This window comes from Lathamus discolor, chromosome 4 (genome assembly GCF_037157495.1).
Source record: "Lathamus discolor isolate bLatDis1 chromosome 4, bLatDis1.hap1, whole genome shotgun sequence".
Lineage (NCBI taxonomy): Eukaryota > Metazoa > Chordata > Aves > Psittaciformes > Psittacidae > Lathamus > Lathamus discolor.
The window spans coordinates 104587239-104603288 of NC_088887.1; the positions used below are offsets into that span (position 1 = coordinate 104587239).

The 16050-nt window shown below is 41.4% G+C and overlaps 1 protein-coding gene across 5 annotated transcripts in view; it reads left to right on the plus strand.

The window, feature by feature from the left end:
- STARD13 (StAR related lipid transfer domain containing 13) overlaps positions 1-16050 on the plus strand; it is a 321431-nt gene that overhangs the window by 195371 nt on the left and 110010 nt on the right. The window contains exon 1 of one of the 5 annotated variants that reach the window (XM_065678402.1): positions 3491-3862. The exons of the other annotated variants lie outside the window; for them this stretch is intronic. Within the exon in view, the coding sequence (XP_065534474.1) occupies positions 3694-3862 (169 nt within the window). The 5' untranslated portion in view covers positions 3491-3693. Of the gene's footprint in view, positions 1-3490; positions 3863-16050 lie in introns of those variants that run through there. 5 annotated transcript variants of the gene reach the window in all.

A 16050-nucleotide genomic window follows, 5' to 3' on the forward strand; every position in this document is an offset into this window, starting at 1 on the left:
CTGCCTGTGATACTTTGGCATATATGGGTAGCCCTTGGGTATTTTATTCCTGCAAATACTTTCTCTTTCACACCAAATGCAGTTTCAGGGAGAAGAGTTGGCAGAGAGGAATAAAAATCAATGAACAGTAAATTAAGTGCCACAGTTCTGCCTATGAATGCATAAATAGAAAGGTACACTTCCTTGAGCGTTGTCAGTTACACTAATACTGCACAGGTGTCAGCAGTGCCATGCTGCATTAATAAGCCTTTAAGTAAAGATTCGTCATCTTCCAGAAAATTTCAGTATCCATCCAATCACCAGTTTTCATCTTAGATGTGATGCATAAGTATTGCACTATAGATGTAAGTGTGGGCATTTCTTATTCAGATAAAAAATCACTAATTCCAGCTGTGGTTTTATGAAGGAATCACCATTTCTGCATGGATCAGTCAGGACGTGGGTACATGGGGTTGGGTTTCCATCTCACAGGCAGGCAGAGATTTCAGGTGTGCTGGAGCTCCCCACAGCCTTTGTAGAACACAGGGGGAAGCTTTTATTTTGAAGTGCTTTTATGAGATGCATTAGCATGAAGTTCATTGTTGCTCTATTAACTATTCCAGAAACAGTCTGTAGACTGAGGCTGAAATATTAATTAGCACTCTTGTGTCAAAGCTTAGGCTCCTGTAGCGCATTTTGTCTGGAAGATTGACGGCCAAAGGGGCTTCCTCATTTGAATGGTGCTTTTGGAAAATAAACAGTGAGTGTCAAGGCAGTCACCGAGCAGGAGACAGTAATTATAAAAGTATGCAGTGAGGATGCATGCACAACTTCAAGCACAGGAGCCTTCAAACGAGCACTGCAAGACCAGCTAACTCGTGTTGTTTCTTGTTATATTTGACTACTATGCAAGGGTTGGACTGGAGCCAAAGAATTCAGCCTCGGCACAGGCAGCATTCGGCAGTGCCGCGTCTGGAGCAGCCCTCCAGCTCTGAGGTTGTGTTTGGACCCTCATATGCAAGAGGAAAGCCATCGCTTTGCAATGGAGGCTCCTCATTCTGCCCTCTGTGACCACTGAGGTGTGCTGCTGGGGAAGCTGGGAGTGCAGCTCTGCCCTGACTCTTTCTCTCTGGCAGAAGGATGTAGGAAGACAGGCAGCCACAGGAGCACTGGAGCTGGTGCTTTGCTCTCTGTTACAAGCATGTGACTGTGCTTGTTGAACCCTTGATGGACTTGTTTCCTAGTCTATACCTTACTCAGGCTCATACTTTGGTTTTTGTGTCTTTAGGCTGCCTTGTGAAGCATTAAATTTCTAGCAGACTGCTTCTTAGTCTTTGGAAATATTGGAAGGAAGAATGCAGAATCACATTAGCGGAAAAGTCAATGTGATTTCCAACAGAAAAAGAAATCCCTATGAAAATTTAAACAGAGTACTATGAAATGTTAATAATTGCTTTTCCCACTAGCAATAGCATTTTGTAAGTAGAATTAGATCAAAGGACTGTAGATTAATCAAATAAGAGTTTCCCTGCATGTTAGTAACATCTCTGGATAAATACTGTGCACACCACTGACACTCAGGAGTCTCTGGGATATTTATTCTTCAAGAGACAGCAGTGAGTGACTGACACTGACTTGGCAAGTTGGGGTGGGAATGGAAACCTTCCCTCCTTCTCAGGCTCTTTCCACTTGCACCTGTGCAGCAATCCTGCCTCTCCGCTTTGCACAGCAAGGCAGGGAGGAAGCTGGTCATTCCAGCTCCAGGGCTGCCAGTGACCAGCACTATTTGGGAGTATAGATGGTAGTTTAATACCACCTCTTTTGTCTTGAGTTTGAAGTCCCTGCTGGGAGACCCAGAGAAGACTGTATAGCCACGCCTGGAGCAGACACCAGCAAACACAGGACTTCAGAGTGCTGTGGGTAGTTAACAGCAGGTTTCTAGCACCCGGCATTATATTCCTACATTTTATGGCACTGCAAAAGTCCCATGTTGATTAGGAATAGAATTTATAAGGTGCAATGAGAACAGATTGCATCACAGTAAAACCCTGCCCTAAGGGGTTTGCACAGAGTAAAGTTTTAATGAGTAATTGTGAATGAGGCAACTGCCCTCTCCCCCCTGATGTTTAGGTGGCTCCCTCTGCCCTTGCCTAGCTGGACCCTGTCCTTTCCAAACAGACAGGTCCCAAGCAATGCCACCCCACAGCCCTGCCCTGGTGGGCAGCCTCATCCAGGCTGGGGGTGGGAGGAAAGCTCTGTCATAGAAAGGTGTGTCGTGACATGTTGTTGGCCTCGAGGCTGGATAACAGGACACAGGCAGTAATGTCACTGCAGGTAGATGGCCAGGTGGATTCTGGGGAGGCCTGTGTCCCCCATGGGTTGGGATGAGCATTGAGCCCCTTCCTGCTGGCTTGCAGCCACTCCAGCAGCGCTGTTGGCTCCCCATCTCCCAGCTTGACTCTGGCCTTATGGAAAGGGACACAGGTTTGGGAGGGGGCAGCATGGCTCCTGAGCTGTGCAGGATCTATCCTGGCCAGGCATCCTGCTGCCTCACTTCTGCCTTCCCCTCCCCTGCTGCCTGCATGCGGGTTTTGGCAGGAGCCTGTTCATCCGGGGGGGGCGGGGGGTGGTGAAAGAGCTGTCTGAGTCACCATGATTTCCAGTTTTGTGATTCTGTGAGGTTGATCTCCAGGGCTGTGAATTTGCTTCATGGGGCAGCAGTGCTCATATCAGAAACTATCTTGATCATGAAACTGCTCCCTTAGCAGTCAGCTCATGCTAGAAGCGTATTATCTAAAATATTGCTATTTTTAAAAGTAGTGCAAAATTATTTGCCAAGCATACTGGGAGGGCATTTTCAGTATATTTTACTCATATTTGCTGATAAAAATGGCAGTGTTATGCTTCCATTTGATTAACTATAGAAATGGCACGTTTTGCAAACTAGGTTGTTGATATGTAAGACAATGAAAACAGATGCCCCTCTGTTAAAAAAAAAAAAAGAAAAAAAGGCAAGAGATGTTACGGTGAGGAACCTGAAGAACAGAGAAAGTTTCCATCCTCCTTCTCTCTTCCAGGCTGTGACACATCCCCAGTAACACTGGTGTTAGGGACTCTTGGGGTTTGTTTACTGCTGAGTGCCTGCTGCTAGGCGTTGCTGATTTTTTGTTCATCCCAAGGGCTTCATTTGTACCAGTGCTTGTTGTACGCTGTGGTTTTGGAGATTCAGGCAGTATACGGACTGTTTCTTGGCAAACAGGGGTATGATTTTTAGAGAAACAGCAGGGGCATCTCCTCCAGAGATGAGTCAACAGCTGGGCGGCATGGAGCAGAGGAGGAAAAGGTTTCCTGCCGCCCTGCGTTCTCTAAAACAGGCATTCCTGAGTGTGTCTTCAACTTTCTCCTTTGCTTGCCAAAGCTTACCTTCCGTGCGGGGTGAGCTCGGTCAGCCCGGGGGCCGGCGGGGCTGGGGCAGGCTGGCTGTCCCGCTCTGGCAGGCTGCACTTCCACAGGCTGGACTCGGAGCGATTGGCCCGTGCGGATCATGTGGGAGAAGCAGGAATCCGGAGTTGTAGCTTTTGGCACTCCTTTTTCTTTTAAAGCGCTTGCTCTTTTCAGCTCCCCAGGGCTTGTTGCCTCCCTCCTTTCATTACCCTGATTATAATCTGGAGTAGCCACAGCAGAGGCCGACGCAGTGATTTTGAAGGAGCAGAGATGTTTAAGCAGGTGCCCAGGACTTCTGGCGCTGGCTGTTACTACCTAAACTCGGTGTCACCTGAGGGCCAGGAGATGTACTTGCGATTCGATCAAACCGCCAGGCGCTCTCCCTACAGGATGAGCAGGATTCTCGCCCGTCACCAGCTACTGACGAAAATTCAGCAAGGTGAGTTCCTGGCGGAAGCTCTCCTTTGCCTGGAGCTGTCGCAGGGTCTGCAGGTGCCCTCTTTCTTATGAAAACAGGTTTTAATGCCTCATATATCAGGCTGATTTCCTGTCCCTGTTCTGAACTAATCTGGCTAGAGTCCAAGTTTGAAACAGTCATTCATACCTTGTGCTTCTATATATGTATGTGTATACTGGGAACCAAGAGACAAACACTAGTGCATGATTACCTATTTAACTAAATTATCTTTTAATCATAAACTATGTGGTAGCTTAGGTGCTGAAGTTCGTATGCTCTGACTGGCAGAGCACTTACTGGCATCAGTACATCTGCTCCCATTGCTACAGGTAAAACCTGTCCCTCGTTACACACAGAGGGAGAATAGCTGATCATCCAGTTGAAAACAAAGCAGAAGTGCTGGAGAAGGCAGCTGGGGTAACATCCTCTGGAAACAAGCATGTGTAACTGTCAAAGGATTAGAAAACTTGTCACATATCCTTAAAAGTAATTGCTGACTTGGCTTTCTGCAGCTGCTTGTGCAGTTATCTAGGCAGTCATTACACATGTATTGATTTTGTTTTTCTCAATATCTACAGCACTACAGCTAAAGGCAGATTGGCCTCAGAACAAATCCTTTGGCCTTTGTGTGCAATTTCAAATCATCTTCTGACTCATTAATGCAAAGATAAAAAAAAAAAAAAGCTAACTGTACAGGTTTTTCCAGATTAAAAAGCAAATCAATACATAGTTTTGTATTGATCATAGTTTTTGCATAGCATCCTGTTTCCACGAATACCAGTTTCCAAAGTGGATGTGGCCCTACATGAAGAAGAAGAGTATGTAGTGTATTTCTCATGAAAAAAATGAAATCCTAAAGATAACAGTCACCTTGACAGCTTGCAAAAAGATGTTTGATTCTGCTGACTAGGGGCAGACAGAGAGTTAGCTTCATTTACTGTCATATCTGGCAGATATAATGGAAATTGGTGTGAGCTTCTGACCAGTTACATGGAGTGGCTATTTCTGTGTGCTGCTTTCCAGTAAGATTTGTTATATCCATGGATGTCAAACTCTGGCAGAAATACAGTGATATAGTGATGAAACTTTTATTGCGTTTGTAAAGAAAACAATGCATAATTCTTTGTCCAGCTTTTAGGAAAGATGAAAAAGATAGCTTCTGTAGCAATTAGGAAAACGCAGTTGTTTGCAAGGCAGTCTCAGGAACTGGTTGTGTTTGAAGGATACTGATCCTCATTGGAGCTCTAATTTCAGGAAGGATATTATGTCACTCTGTGTACCCAGTGTACGGCCTGGATTGAATGGAAAGGAAGGGTAATTTATTTCTCTTCAGGTTTATTTGAAAATGTTTTGGGTGCAATGTTAGTACCAACTTAATGTTCAAGCCACAGCTGTGGATGAGATGGGTTAACCTACCCCATCTTACCTGTCATAGTTATGTTTAATGTTCCCTCTTGTAAATCATAACCCATCAGCTGTCCAGGACATGCATGGCTGCCAAAGCAACCCCACAGCGCCGAGGGTTTCAGGAGGCTGCATGGTGGGACAGGGAGGAGTGTCTGTGCTGTAGCTGTGCTTCCTGCAGCTTGTTGCATGGATGATCAGTCTGTGGTGAATGACCTCTGCTCCTCTGCCACAGCTTTCCAACCTGTCCTGCACAGGGCTTTGTGGAATGTTGTTTGTTTAGCACCTTGATGATGTGGTATATGTTACAGTTCAGTATATGAAATATTTGTGTATTTTGGTTCACTAAGAATATGTTGTTTCTTCCTTCACTTCTTTTATTGGTGGAAAATGGACCGAGTCCACTTGATTTAGTGTCAGTTCCTTATCGAAAATGAAATTATTTGTGCAAATAGATGGATGTCTGTGTGTGAGCCCATCTGTAGTAAAAACATATAGTGCAAAACTATAGGCAGGGTATGCATTTTTTTCTGCAGTGCCCCAAGTTATATCATAATTTTGATACTGGGTCAGTATGTCATCTTCTGAGCTTGCCTTGTTCACACTGTAAGCAGTGTGAGGGTGTGCAAGTCAGTCCCAGCAGGTACTGGAAAAGAACTGTAACATGGGCTGAGGTTTCAGCCTGTCCCTTTAGAGGTGAGTTTACCCCATTGGCATGTGGGATATGTTACTAATGGAGTTGCCACAGAGCAACGTATGAAGAATGTATTGAAAAATACATCAGGAGATGCAAGATGACAACTGAAACTTGCTTTCATTCACCCAATTTGGTAAAACGTGTAAAATCATTATGTAGTCTCCTTGAATTTGTATATCCTTCAATCATATATTTTAAGGGCATTAAGACAGTGTATTTGAACACTGCTACTCCTGTTCTTGTGTTATCACCTCCCCAACCTGACTGTTTGAATTACAGCATATGTTTAGAAAAACATCCAGCCTGCATTTTAATATTGCTGGAATGATGAATCCTGTCTGCTTAATTGCTTTGCTAAAAACAGATCTGCCACATGAAATGCTAAGTTGCCTTGGGGCTTGTTTGAATACCTGCTCTCTCCTTCTTGTGCAGATATTTTTCAGTTGCTGGTGTTCAGACTGGAGGCACCCACAGTAGGAAACACTGAAGTTTTTCCATCAGGACTGTTTTTCCTTAGTGAAAGGAATGATTTAAAAAATCACAATGTATCCAATTTAGAATGTATAAGGCAGTCAAAGCTTCCATTCCAGGTCAGGAACCTGGTTCACTAATGCAGTGTAATGCAAAGTGTTGCATATACTGCTATCATTTCAGTCATTAGCTGTATGTACTATCCTAAACAACGCTAAATTATCATATTGTGGAATACAGCTTCTCTTCCTCCTCTAAAAACATGTTTGCTGAAGAAGCTTTCCCTTGTATTTTCCTTTGGTGTTAGTTAAAAATAAACTAAATGAATCATTAGAGGAATTATGCTATTTAATCATTTCTAAAAAGAAAACCACCACAAGGGAAATGAAAGGAACTAGACTGTTATTTTAATCAGATCATACTTTGAAAGTCCTAAATATTTGGTTTATGTACACCACTGATTCCTTGAGGCAGAATTATGTGGTGGCCTGTGAATGTGAGTAGTAATTATCTGTCTGATATTAAATAGGTATTTTCAAAATGTGATCTTTTGATGATTCCCTTTCCCCCTTAAGCCCGTTAGTTTCCATGCTGAAGGGGACACATGCCTCAGCATAAAGGAACAGGGTGTAGCATGCTTGGTCTGAGGCAAACTGTGTGTGCAGTAACTGTATGAGAATTCATTAATGATTACTCATGTTCTCTTTAAATAAATAAGGTGGTAACTTTCAAGAATTTGTATTACATGAGTCACAAAGTTGTTATTTCTTTCACACTACATGGCTAAATTCAGTGCAGAACAGAAAATATAAGAAGTAGCTGTAGGTAAAAAGTAATGAAGAATTAAGGTCGTACTCTGAAAATGTTAAATCGAAATCACTGACTGTGCATCATGAGTGTAAGTCAAGGTAAACAAAGCCAGATCTGCCTCAGCACAACCAGGCATCACCAATGAAGAAATGCCCCCATTCATCTAAAGTAGAATTTGATTCTTAGACTGCTGTTTCAGTAAGAAAATAATATGAAGAAACAAATGAAAATAAGACAAATTCTTCAGTGAGTAAATTCCTGTCCACAGTGAGTAATGCTCTGTGATTTGTCTCAGTTTATGTCCACAGGCAAGAGCAGTTGGAGAGAATTCCTTGATAGAGAGATCTCAAAGCAGACTTTTAACTGTTAAAGGCAAAATCTCCATTCAGCACTGAGCAGATGTTTTATACTCTTATACACTGCAAGCCCAATTTTGATCCTTCATTAGTACTGCTACCTCTGTGTCACCTGTGTTTGTCTGGTTTGGGTGAGCAAGTTGCAGAGGCATGCGAGGGACTTGGCAAAAACTGCATTCGAGATGACTTTAAATTTCAACTGTTAATATAAAACAAGCTAATATACTCCCATATTCAAAAGGAGAACTTGGAAGTCATGTAAGTGAAAACATTGCAGTCATAGTCTGCCTTAAAAAAGGCCAGATCACATTCTTGATGTGCACATAGGTGCAGAGTACCTGTCCATCCCTGGAGGTGTGAAACAGGATGCAATTATATAATTAAAGACTGTGGTTTTGTTCAGACATACAGGGAGGACAAAATACAGCTCAGGCAACCTGAACTACAGCATTTCCCATGTTCTGGATACTGGCCACTTTACCTACACATCATTAAACCTCATTGTCTGAACCCAGGAAAGCAAAAGATTAACCAAGAAGATTAAGACTTGGTGGTAGTGGTACAAACACCCCACTTAGGTCACCTCTGACCAGTGCCAGTGACAAGCTTGTGGGGTAACTCATGGTAGCAGCAGTTTGTAGTTCCTGCTCAGCACCGTTGTGTCTCCACTTGCTGTGGCCCCATGTCTGCACTCCAGCCCAGGCTCACAGGACAGGGCAGGTCTAGGGCTGAGGTGGCCTGAGGCACTGGGAGGAATATCCTCAGCTGCAGAGCTGCCTTGCAGACCTCAGCTGGGACATGGTCCATGACCCTCTCCAGCACCAGACACACATGGCACTGGCATGTGTTCACAGCAGAAGGACCTTTGGGTTGGTTAAGCCGTATCAAGTCTTGACTAAGCCTGTGAAAACTGACTTATAGTATCATTAAAAACTAGACCTTACATCATATGAACCTTCTTCACCATCGTATCTCCTTCCTTACACATTCTCTTTCCTTAGGTTCTTATCCCTAAACTTAAGTAGAGTTTTTCAATTAAATTGTAGAATTTATTTAAAAACATTTTTTTTCTAACCTGGTACTTAAAATGGTTGAAGTATTTGTGTGAAACCTTCACACAACAAATGTGAACATCCTGAGGGGTATTTATAAACTGAAAGTGCCCTGAGGTGTATTTGTATAAAAAAAGTAGAATTAAATCATAGAATCACTGAATGGTTTGGGTTGGAAGGGAACTTAAAGCTCATCCATTTCCAACCCCCCTGCCATGGGCAGGGACACCTTCCAGTAGACCAGGTTGCTCAAAGCCCCGTCCAACCTGTCCTCAAACACTTCCAGGGATGGGGCAGCCACAACTCCCCTGGGCACCCTGTGCCAGCACCTCACTGCCCTTATAGTGAAGATTTTTTTCCTAATATCTGATCTACATGCCCTTGTAAAAAGTCCGTCTCCAAATTTCTTGTAACAGCAGTGTGACAGATTGCAGTCCAGCTAATTGCAGTTTAGAAAGTTGTGCTTTATGGACAACAGGACATTTGAAAGGGAGAAACCTTTACTGGAGTCACTACCTGGCAAAAAGGTTCGAAAGCTGAAATTATCAAGGAATACCTGTGTGGTATGTATCAATAAATGGCCTGTGTGGTACTGGAGATCAGATTCAATGATAGTGGTTCCTTCTGGACTTACAACTTTACAGCCACTGAGTGTCAGTGGCACTTCTGCTGACATACGCAAATTGGATACCAGGAAGGAGATCTTGGTTCTTCTTTTAAGTGAAGAGACTTTTGCTCTCGATTTCACTGAAAGCAGGATTTCAGCCAAGGTGAAATCTTAACTTCAGACATTTTTGTTTTGAAATTGTGGGGAAATGAACAGCTGTAGCTGTGCTATATATATCCTGTATTGATCACTGAAGAGATTTTTAATTTTCACATTAACCCATTAATTGTATAATTACAGCCAGTAATGTTAAAAGGCATTTAAACCAATTAATGCAAGATATACGCTCAATAAATGAATCATTAGATTAATAATATTTATTTTTGTTAGCTTGAATTTACAAGAAATGATAAGTCACTGGGGTGTATAAATTGCTACATAAAAGTGAAATAGAAATTGCTCACAAAAATACATTAAGAATCAGTACATAGCACTTCTGTTATAGGAGACTTTTATGTCTGCATTTATACATAAATCCCTGAAAATTAGGTGCACTATTTATACCAGGAGCACAGTAAAAACATCTGCAATTTTAGGTTCCATAGAGATATTATTTTTCTCTCTAGGTAATAGACTTTTTTTGATTCAAATGCAAACTGTGAAGTCATTGGTAGCATCTTAACTGTAGTCATTATTTTTATCTTACTCAGTTGATACAGTATTCTCAGACTTTTTGTTTCACTTAAACTTATGCAAGCTGTTCCACAGAGGGCATCGTCTATATATAAATTAGTGCCTAAGCCTTTAATGGAAAGGACAGAGAAAACAGGTTCCTTGTACTTCGGTTATTAAACTATTGCCTGTAGTTGGTTTTGTTACACTTTGCGATAGCTGTTTTTGAGGGTAAAATGCTGAATTATATGGCCTGTGGTCTTGATCCGGTATATTCTACTTGTGTCATTTCTTATTTATACTTATTTTACAGGTATTTGAATATGGGATGTCAGTAAATCCTCGTCTCCATGCCTTGTAAAATTTTCATGTGTTGTATTTTTCACTTAAAAACCTGATGAGTTTTCCCCTTCAGGTTCAGTTCAACAGGTCAACTGGACTTACTAGAGCAAGTCATCACACCACTAATTGCATACCATAATACAGTGAGAGAGAGGAGGGCTTGAGCACCTTGAACTGGCCTACTTAGGCACTGCTGAAGAGCAGACAGCATAATTCAGAAAACTTGGAACCATTATGGCTTAGCTGAAAAGGATGTGTGTGACTCAGTATGAAAACATCTTGTCGCTTTTCATCTCTCATCTGTTACAGGACTGAGTAGGTTAATTCTGCTGGTAGAAGAAAATCACTCCATAGCACCTCAGACTACATGGGATTTCAACCAACATACACAGGCAGATGAGCCAAAGTTTCTGTCCTTGTGATAAGTTAGGTGAACTCCAAGAAATAATGTAGTTTAAAATAGGAGCTGTGCAGTACGTCTTAAGTAAATACCATTTGCCAAGCAGGGAAGCTGCCTTGCTGGAACATGCTAGATGTTTTACTTTCCACTTGAAGTCCTTTGCCAAAGAAGGACTCAGCCTTGCAACTTAGATGAATCTTCCTCTGTACTAAAGGAGCAAAATAATAAATCCTAATAATGTCAACTAGTATTGTTTTAATGAGGTAGATATTACAGGCCTTTGGCAATAGTTGTGCCCTCTTTTAATAGGATTGTGGTTGGAGGAAGGTCTGTTTGTGTGAGCAGAGTTTTCTGGATTTGGAAGCAAAGCATGTATATATTTATTGTTGTCTCTTTCATTTAGTCTTAATGGCCTAAAGGGTATATGACTTTTTCCCCCCTTAATGTGTCACTGCTGTCTTTCATAATTTGTTTATTTTATTGACTGTGCTGTGCTTATTTCTTATTCTCCATCAGATGTGTGGTTTAGGAGTATGGAAAAAAAGCAGTAAGTCACAGTGGAATCTCTAATTTTAGCTTTTATCCTCTTTAGTCACAAACACATACCCGTCAGCATCCCCCATTCCCCAAACCTGCCATTTTCTGTGAGATTTCTCAGCTTCCTTCTTGAAATGATTAAGGGAGTGGAACATCTCCCTTATGAGAAGAGGCTGAGGGAGCTGGGTCTCTTTAGCTTGCAAAAGAGGAGACTGAGGGGTGACCTCATCAATGTTTACAAATATGTAAAGGGTAGGTGTCAGGATGATGGAGCTAGGCTTTTTTCAGTGATATCCAGTGATAGGACAAGGGGCAATGGGTGTAAACTGGAACATAGGAAGTTCCACGTTAACATCAGGAAGAACTTCTTTACTGTAAGAGTGACAGAGCACTGGAACAGGTTGCCCAGGGGGGTTGTGGAGTCTCCTACACTGGAGATATTCAAGGCCCGCCTGGACAAGTTCCTGTGTGATGTACTGTAGGTTACCCTGCTCTTGCGGGGGGGTTGGACTAGATGATCTTTTGAGGTCCCTTCCAACCCTTGGGATTCTGTGATTCTGTGAAATCCCATTTGCAGGAAAATACGACACCCTTTCATTAAGGATAGGCATTTCCTTTACTGCCAAATGAATCCAGAAGTGAGGATGATGGCACAGCCTTCCCTCTTTAGCACTTATCTACAAGTGAGCTGCTGCTTCTGCAACCCCCTCAACCCATGCTGAACCCTGTGGTTTTTCTGTAGATCTCTAACAACTTTTTCCCCTTCCTTACTACACGCACGCTTTGGGCTACTGCTTCAGTGTGCATTATCCACATTATCCAGAAGTTCCTGCTTGCAGATGTAAGGTGTTAACACATCACATTCCTGTGTTGGTATGAGGCTTATAGCAGTAAAATAACCATATGAGTCTGAGTGGGCCCCTCTGTACTGCTAAACAAAAGGGATTGAAGGTGAACCAGAGTATCCTGTGCTCTGTTGAGCAGAGGACTCCCTGGCTCTTTTTTGGCCTTCTCCAGCTAGCTCAACTCAGAGGAAGTTTGTGGGAGAGAGGACTAGTCCTAGGTGGTGCCGACATGTGAGAATCAGGCTGTCTTTCATTTGGCTGTCTAAATATAACCACTCTTGCCACTGTCACGGAAGATGCAAAACGAAGAGAAACCTTGCTCCAAGTTCTAAAGATGTAAGGTTAATGTTTCTGTAGTATTCACCTCCAAAAAGGTAAAAATTGCTTGCTGTAATATAATTCTTAATGCTTGAAGTTTCTGAAGAAAGTATGCAAAAGTAAATGTAACCTGTCGTGAACTGCCTTTCCATTCCTGCATAAATGCAGAAGTAAATTCTTTCAAAAAGCCAACTCCTGAAACCTTTTCTGTTATTTCGTATAGATAGTTCACATTAGCTAACCACAGCCTCATCCTTCTTTTGAAATCAATATCCCAAATTTGTGTAAAATCAGAACCTGTGGAGACTTCTCCAATCAATAAGATCATATTGCTTGTCCCAGTAATGGCAGCATCATGGAGCATCCTTCCAAAGGACCTAAGATTTGAAAAGGAACCAAAGACAGAAGATGACTCTTGATTTGAGAAGGAAGTTGTTAACACTCAAATGGCACAAGTGTAAGGCGCATGTGAAAGGCACAGACCTTTTGCATCCCTTTAGCTTCAGGAAGTGGTAGAATGGTTAGTTTTTCCTAGTCTCCAACTAGTATGGGAGTGGGAGTCTGGACAGGACAAGACTCTCCAAGCCACACAATGTGGCTTTTTCATAATATATTTGGCAAACTCAAACGTTCTGTGGGATGAATCTAAGTTTTGTGTCTTTAATTGCATTTGATGGCAGCAGCTGAATATCTAATTATTCTGCAACTCCAGAGATAATGGCTTTCTCTTCCTGCAAACATTTATCTGAGAGGGATAATGTAAAATCCAAAAGTTAATGCTTGGCACAGACAGTTAGGCAGTAAGTTCTTGGCTTTTTTTTTCCCTTCCTTTCTTTTTCTTTTAATTTTTACAGCTACATTTATGCATGTTTCTGAGTACTTTTTAAAACTGACATTCTGTGAGCTTCATGAAAAACATGACGATCTGCTAGGTCTTATCCAGAGTTAAAAGGAGTTTATTTTCTTTTAAATTCAGCAAGCATTGGACTATATCTGTTTTAAAAGCCCTTTCCAAATTAATAGGGTGAGATATTCAGAATACTTTGTCCAAAACCACTGTATCATTCCAACTGCTGATTCTGCATTAAAACCAGACACCCATGCCAAAACTTGAGCTATTGCAGCAAAAGCTGCATTTCATACCACTGCCTGAGCGGTGTAGCCTGGGTGGAATAATACTGGTGCTGATTTATGGCCAGGGTTGTTATATCTTTATCCAGTGCTTCACACCAAAAGCTAGAGCTGTCTTTATCTTGCCAATGGCCTTTCACACACTACGTGAGTGGTGCTACCTAAAGAAATGCATGACTGCAGTTCATCTCTGAGGTACTTCAGGCCATCCCTCCCCAGCAACTCATGGCCTGACGTCCTCATCAAGGGGACACGGGCACCAGTGGAAGGTGATGGGGTGCCCTTGCACTTCCACGTGGGGCATGAGGTTTTGTCTGTTCAGACCAAGAATGATCTATTCACCAGCAGCTTCTGAAGGAGGAAGAAAATTTCCGGTGACATTTTAATTCTCTTTTATGTGGAGTTATTTTTAGATGGGGCTGCTGCCAGTTGTATCAAACACTTTGTGTCTTGTGAGTTTTCATTGAACTGCATAGCAAGCGTTTCAGCTCCCTGATGCATAATGGCAGTGCTATTTGCTGAAACTCTTATTATTTCAAGTGGCCTCTTATCTTGAGATCAATTCGTTAGTTCTGGCCTGTGAAGTTTAAGAGGAAACAAATGCAGTTGCTAAAAAAAAAAAAGAATTAATTTTTTCCAGTAATACTTATTTTCTCTAATATCAGGATCTGAAAGTCTATTTTAAGACTGGAAAAGCAGATGATCCATATTTCAAGGCTGTAATCTGCCTTCTGACATCCACAGCTGAGTTGTTAAACTGGGTGAGAGAACTAGACTATTGTTGAGGGAAATTTAGGACATTTGCCCTTATTTGGATTATCTTTTTAGTCTGGGAGGACAAACCACTTTGCACCTCAGGTGCTCACAGAAAGCCAACAGCAGTGAGAGCTGCAAGGAGGGGTCACTTAGGTTCCTGCAATTATTTAGTCATTTAAGTGATTTATATATAAATTAAGATTTGAAAAAGTATAGAAACCAGTAGTTTTGCCCTGTGCAACTTTCACGTCACCATCATCATAGTATTTTGGACTAGTCGTGCCCTGACATCAGAGGCTTTGATTCAAACCGGTTATTATTTCATAAGTAAGCACAGAGCAGGTTATTCAAGGAATCATTCACTTACTTGACTTTAGCCAAATAATTATGTGTTAATCAGGAATGGCTCAGACCTTTGAAGTTGAACTGTTCTAGAAAGTTGCATTTTGGACCCCTTCTGTAGAAGACTTCTGTTAAGAAAAACGCTGCGTTGTTGTTGGACTCTTGCTGGCCACAGGGCCCAAAGTTGTTGTGCAAGCTGGAAGACAGTCTTCACCAGTCACCCTGAGAATTACTGGAAGACTGTAGTCTAAACTCCTAGAAGTATCCCATCTTAGGGCTTTCTTGGGGACTAATATAAAACATCTGCATTTTCATTGGGGCTCTACAGAGGCATTTACTCCCCACACTGGCAGGGTCTTTTAATAGCTCCATGGTACTTGCTGACTGATTCTGAGAGCAGAAAGTTTTTTAAAACAGACTGGTCACAGTAAGTAGAGACTTTAGCTTTTAAAATACAAGTTGAATACAGGTTATATGGAATTTTAAAGATAAGGATGCGAGTGTGTGTGTTTTCTTGTTCAGCAAAACATTTCTGTTATTACAATGCTTTCTTTCTCCTGAGCACCTGAAGCTGACAGTTAACAATATTTTGGTCTAAGCTATTGCCATACAGTTTTTTGGTAATAAACATGAAAAAAACAGGAAAACCATGAAAAACTGAAATCGTGGAATATTTGTCTTTAGTGAATATTCAGTAGGAATCGCCACAATCCATTTAAAGTGAATCAAAAATGCGCCACCCACTTTTTTAAAAAGTATTCCTTATTGACTATGTAACAGCTGGAAAACTATAGCGAGTTTTAATTATCTTCAGAAAACAAAAAGCTCTTGCCAGCACATGCTGGTTATTATCAGCAGCTGCTGTATGCTGACATACTCTTTCAGCTCATATGAGGCTCAGCTGTCTTAAACAATCATTGTAAAATGTAAAATAGGTTTATAGTAATGATCATTTCTTGTTAGATACTTAACTACTGATGTAATTCATACTGAATTTAGGGTTGTGTCTTTGTTTAAGCTGTAATAAAATTACATAAAATGACGATTAATGTTTCACTGAAGAGGTGTGAATAGCATTCAACAGGAATTTAAAATACTGAACTGTTGTGCTTTTTCAGCAATTCTTTAAAAAGAATCAAATTTCTTGTTTTCATGGGTTTAGCATTTGTATAAATATAAAATTTGACTTTTGCCTTTGGGTGACAATTACTACAACTTTATCACAATGAAAAAGATACAAAATAATTTGCTGATTTAAACCAAAATCTTCATCTTTTACATGCCACCCTTCTACTAGCAGAAGTGGAGACCTTTATGGCAGTGGCTGTTGTCAAATTAGATGCTGCAGTTCTGTTTATTGCATAATTTAGTAGAGCTTTGGTTTTTAATGACATTAATATGCGCTTCAGAATCTGAGATGCCAAGAAATA